The 6017-nt window shown below is 30.7% G+C and overlaps 1 protein-coding gene across 4 annotated transcripts in view; it reads right to left on the bottom strand.

The window, feature by feature from the left end:
• The window catches only part of LOC106473737 (exportin-T-like), a 31712-nt gene extending 25973 nt beyond the window's left edge, over positions 1–5739 (bottom strand). The window contains exons 1-2 of one of the 4 annotated variants that reach the window (XM_022402134.1): positions 5645–5739; positions 624–759 (exon numbers count right to left, since the gene is read on the bottom strand). In XM_022402134.1, coding sequence (XP_022257842.1) covers positions 624–683 — 60 coding nt within the window. In that variant the 5' untranslated portion in view covers positions 684–759; positions 5645–5739. Of the gene's footprint in view, positions 1–623; positions 760–1127; positions 1168–5471 lie in introns of those variants that run through there. The other 3 variants (XM_022402133.1, XM_013934417.2, XM_022402135.1) reach the window with 3 other exon arrangements.
• Positions 5740–6017: the final 278 nt, after the last annotated feature.

Below are 6017 nucleotides of genomic sequence, written 5' to 3'. Positions count from 1 at the left end.
GAAGGTCTTTACACAAAACAATAAAAACTGCAGTACTGAAGGTCTTTACACAAAACAATAAAAACTGCAGTACTGAAGGTCTTTACACAAAACAATAAAAACTGCAGTACTGAAAGTATTTACACAAAACAGAAAAAACTACAGTACTGAAAGTATTTACACAAAACAATAAAAACTGTAGTACTGAAGGTCTTTATACTAAACAATAAAAACTGCAGTACTGAAGGTCTTTATACTAAACAATAAAAACTGCAGTACTGAAGGTCCTTTATACTAAACAATAAAAACAGCAGTACTGAAGGTCTATATAGAAAATAGTGAAAACTACTGTGTTAAATATCTTGGTAAAAAATAATAAAAGCTGAACATTATTAAGCAAAAACTAAAAAGTGTAGTACTAAAAGTGATGTAAGTAAAAACTGTAGTATTAAAAGTATGTGTACAAAACAGTAAAACTACAGAACTAAAGGCAAGAATTGACAAAAATGTGTTATACCATAATTTTGTATTTGCTGATAATTCTTTGCACCTTACAAACACAAAATATTCCTCTAGTGCTAAATAACTTATATGAAATGGCAAGTTTAACATGATTATCTTACTAAATCAGTGCACACTTATACCTTTGTTTGGGCAGATGGATCATGGTGGGAGGTAAACCCTCGGATGGCTTCAAAGTTCATCTTGGCACTTTCTCACTGTGTTATTATTGTCACTTCAGGTGGGTAACAGATGTAGGTAGCCAATATTTATATCATTCTATTAACAAACAGATATGATTAGCATGGTAGGAACAAAAAAGAATGTTAATGTAAAAAACGTTTAAAGGAAGGAACAATTGTTTTAAGAAAGACAAAAATTAAAACGAGACAAAATCCACACGAAGGAAAATATGGTGAATACAAAATATAACATATGTATACCTAATTTTAAGCTATTTATTGCTAATGGTTTACTTGATTGATTAACATTAACTACAGATGTATAAACTAAATGACTTGTCTAACTCCTAACAAATTTTAACAATTAACTCAAGTTATCTATTTTTCTACATTCTAAAGAAAATCTATTAAAACATTGTCTCTCGTTGTAGTTGAAATTTAAACCAATTATCATTCTAATAGCACCTTTCTGCTCTCTTTCCAACACGTTGATGTCCATTCTGGGGTAAGAAGACATAAACGGAAGCTTCACCATCACCAAAATTCCCTAAGAGATCACAATAACCTTCTTGCTCTTAATATTAAAATTTCTATTAAAACAAAAATTGAGAATTATATTTCATTGCAGCTAAATATTTAGCAGACAGAAGTGTATTATAATCATAATAAAATAATCTCCAATAAAATAACAATTCCCCTCTAACACGATAGAAAGTCCTTTATATATTTTTCCATTAATTAGCTTTAACATTTTCAACAACCTGACCAAATCACTATTAAATAGCAAAAGCATTATCAGCAAGTATAGAAAAATTGTCTAAAAGCTAATCAAGTTGTTGACAAAGAAAGAATCCCAAAATAACTGTGATAATATTCAGTTCATAAAAAAATATTCCTTAATAACAACTCTTTACTAACTGCCATGCCAATTTGCTAATCACATGCTTGTTTTTCCAACAAAACAAGCACCCAATGTACTAATTGAACTTTTATAACACACTTTATTAAAGGTTTCCCAGTACACACTAACAACAACCAGGTAAGATGCATATAAGAAAAAAGTATATATATATATATATATATCCCATAAAACAACCACTTTGAAAAAAACTTAAAGCATCAATTAAATGCCAACTTTTTCCAAATGATTTCTGAAAATAAATTTCAACAGCTCACAAACAAACAGACCCAGATGTTTAAATGCTCTCTAAACTTTATTTTTTCAAAATAGAGATAACAATGGCAACCTTTCAGCCTCACTTAAAAATAGGGATCAAAATGGCAACCTTCGACAACACCCAAGTTTTACTGTGTCTGGATTTTCAAAATTAAAACCTTCCAAAAATTCTTTATTAAGATTCTTAAAATGTTTAGAATAAACCTGTCATGGATGTGAGTTTTACCTTCACAATTTTCCAAAACAGCTTACTACTCTTTAATATAACTATTTCTTGACTTCTTTTTGTTGCTTTGCTAAACTTCAGCTCTCTTCATTCTACCAGTATGTCATACATTCTGGTATAGTAAATTTGGCATTTTCTATAAGATAATAATTCCCCTTATTCAATCATTTAGGAAAGATCACCTGGATGACAGAAAAAGTTTGGTTGAAATACAATTCTTTTGGAGCTAATTTGACTGAACAATCAAAAACACAACAAAGGCTTTACATCAATATTTTTCCAATTTATCGATTACCCTTTCAGTCTCTCTTTCTAAAAGTTTGCAGTTTCTGGAATTTCACTTTTTTAAGAATGAGAAAATAATATATTTATATGCTCTACAGCTGCTTTAAAAAAAATTGTTAAATGTAATTAATGTTATGATTGCTAACACTAAAGTGCTCTTGTAATTACATTTCTAAACACCTTATTGATGAAACTATTTGAATTGACATCTATTACACGTTTCCAAGCTTTTTCAGTCTGAGATGCCCTTTTGTAAGAGTGAATGTTAAAGATTGCACTATTAGAAGGGGAGAATAGCAGATTAGGAGGAAGTATCAAAAAAGCAACACAAAAAAATGGATAGTTAGTGTAAAGATTGCTTAGGAGACTGAGCAAGTGAGGGTGCACAGTAGTAAAAGCATTTGGGTTATAGAGGGAATTTCAGTTAGCAATCACATACTAGTCTAACAGGTTTGAAGTCTGGGCTGTTTGCAATGAGTGACAAGATAATCAAGAGGTTTATCAAGTAAGAACTTTCTCATTAAGTCAACTTATAAAGTTATTTATAGAGGAAAACATGGGAAGTTTATAAAAAAAAATTACTTGCAGGGTTCTAATTGCAATACATTATAAAGTATTGATAATATACTTTCTGGTACCTATAAACATTATCTTTTTTGTAGCAAATGATTTAAAAACTAACTCTGAAAAGCTGCTAAAAAAGTAAGAACTCTATCAGAGGTCTAGGAATTGAAACATATATGTAGCCCTTTTGTGTGTGATCTCTTGGAGAAAATACTACCTTATTAATCTTTCAAGATTCTTTGTAGAGGTTACTGCTTAGTTAGATAAGGGTAAGGGTGTAGGTTTCGTGTATCTGGATTTCCAGAAAGAATCTGATAAGATGCCACATAAAAGACTTCTTAAACAGAGAATAAGTTCACTCGTTGGATAGAAAAGTGGCTGAACAGAAGACAGAAGAAAGTTGTTATAAATTGAGTTCTGTCAAACTGGATTAATGTTATTTGAAGTTGTTCAGTACAGGATGAATAAGGTGTTACCCAACCTTTGTGAATTAGGTTATGACCAATGCCAGAATATATTACATTTATCTTATATTTATTACACAAAAGGCCTTAATCAAGTTTTTAAAATTTCCAGTCCCTTGGATAAGACTGAAAGATTCAAATTCTTCCATGCTGATGAACCTAAGACTAGAGGTCACCTTTGGACAATTATCAAGAGTCACTGTAAGTGAACACTTTATTTTACAAATGATGTTTTTTAATTATTAAAATGTTTTAATAGTTGAAACTGACTGCTAAATCACACACATAATTTAAAATTGTAAATGGTTCTTTTTTTGAAGTAACTGACAGCCAGTTAAACTCTTGTTTGTTGTTAGAGATTTCAAGAATGAAATAATTTTGGGAGGAAGAGACAAGTGGGAATCTGCCACTTGTTTTTTTCTTATAATCTTAAAATATCCACTAAAGGTATTTTAAAATTTTGGACTATTCTCCCTGCATGAAATACTTTCAGTGTACCAACCATTTGCACAATTATTCCTTTACAATTAAAGTCCAAACAGATGCATTACAATGAGTATGTTTTCTCTTAAACTACTGTGCATCTCCCAGTAGTAATTCCTACATTAAAATTATATTTAGATAAGTAGTTTAAATACTAAATACTCCAATATTGAGAGACAGAAGCTGTCTTCACTATATACAAAAAAAAAACAACTGCTACTGTGCTAGCAAGCACAGCTCCAACAACTGTTTAGTTTATTGCAAACCAGCGAGAACATTTTTAGTTAGGGGATCTGAACACAGCCATATATATCCATGATAAGCAGTGATGTGCTCAGGGGAGTGACTGGGTAGGCTCAATCCCCCATCATTGTACCCCAAATGTACTCTTTTTCTCAGTTATAAAAAAGTTGTGAACAACTACTAAAAATATGTCTGATTTCATGCCTTACTTGCTGCAAATTATTATTTCAGCTTTAAAATCAATTACACACAAGGAATTTTACATCTTTACGGTGAAAAAAAAAAGTAATTGTAATATGCTACCGAGTGTAAATATGCAAGAATCCACTGTTTAGTTTTGGATTTTAAAAGTGTTTAAAAGAGGATCTGTTTGTTTCTCATGACTGTCTCCCATATCCCCCCTCCAAAACAAATTTTCAGAATTTTCATCTTTTTTTTTTTTTTGTCAATGAACCTCTACCTCTTTAATGGTCTTTGTACATTACTAAAAACAAGACTTGTCCATGTCCTCTGTTTGTTTTCTCACCTTACATTATGTATTTGGTTATTTAATTTTATGGTAATATTGCTGATCTGTAGTTTACTATATAACACTGGATTTTATCACTGCATCTAGTAATCATGATATACACATTGCAAGCACAATACACTACTTGTTTTCTGTAAGTCTCTGTAGCAAATTGCAAGTAATATAAAAATGGTTTACAAACTGTATTTATTTTATATGCTACTAACTCGTTTTAAGTGTTAGCCAAGGAATTGCACTGAATGGTGTCTGTGGAGTTTAGATACCCCCCAAGATCTGAACAAAATTCTAAAATAACATAATTGATGAACTAGTTGCAGCGAAACAGGTAGTGCAAAAATGACACCACGACTTACATTTATTAGTAGTAATAGTAATACTATAACAAATAGTAACGAGTCCAGTTACTGTTAATGTTATATACTATAAATTATTATAGTGTCAAGTTCTCGCTAAAGGCGTAAAACATAAGATTAGAAATGGAGCCAAGTTTAACTTTAGACAAACACAACATTTTATAATATACTTCAAACAGAGGCGTTTTTAACACTTTAAAAAACTCGAAACAATTTTCCTAGGGTGACCTCCGTACTTATCAATTATAGGTATGAAAATTCGCAAGGTTTTTTTTTTTTTTAGATTACTTTGGGTGCCCGTGGTGCGTTGCCTAGATTGCATCGACGTTAAATACGCCACCGACTTCAAACTACTAATAAATCATTATAATGACTAAATAAATGTACATTCTGTAACTTATATTACAGCTACAAGATAACACTAACAATCTATTTTGCCTGGTTTGTAAACCAATAAAATTAAAAAGATAAAATATTGTGCTCACAGTCACACCGAATCACAATCACTTCGAATTCGATCGTAACTATAACTTATAATCTATACATAAAACGTATCTGATGCAATAGTCACCTAGCTGTATTAATAGCTGTTTAAATGCCAACATAAAAAATGATGAAATACACTTTCAACGTTCGCTCTGTTAACTAAATATCATACCACACTAGGCAACTTTATCTGATAAATGTGATGTCCACGTTTATAACAACAAAGTAACATGGTGCGCCGTTTCTGTTCTTATATTCTCGAACTAAAAACAGTTTACGAAAATTTGAAGAACATGAAAAGAAAAATACTGTTACACAGCTATTTAATCCTCTTCTTTATATTAATTGTTTTAGGGCATATTAATTTACAGATAAATAGCACTGATTAAAAATTACAAATATCCTTAATCACTTTAACGTTAAAGAGAAATGTTTAAGAGTACAACATATAACAACAGGCAAGTTGACATGGCCATCGCCGTCACCTATTTAACACATATATATATATTGTTACGTCTCCGTTTGTTAATTGATTTTCCGTAACT

This window comes from Limulus polyphemus, unplaced genomic scaffold (assembly GCF_000517525.1).
Source record: "Limulus polyphemus unplaced genomic scaffold, Limulus_polyphemus-2.1.2 Scaffold6459, whole genome shotgun sequence".
Classification (NCBI taxonomy): Eukaryota; Metazoa; Arthropoda; class Merostomata; order Xiphosura; family Limulidae; genus Limulus; species Limulus polyphemus.
Note: the sequence above shows the minus strand (reverse complement) of the source record. Positions and strands in the feature narration are given on the sequence as shown.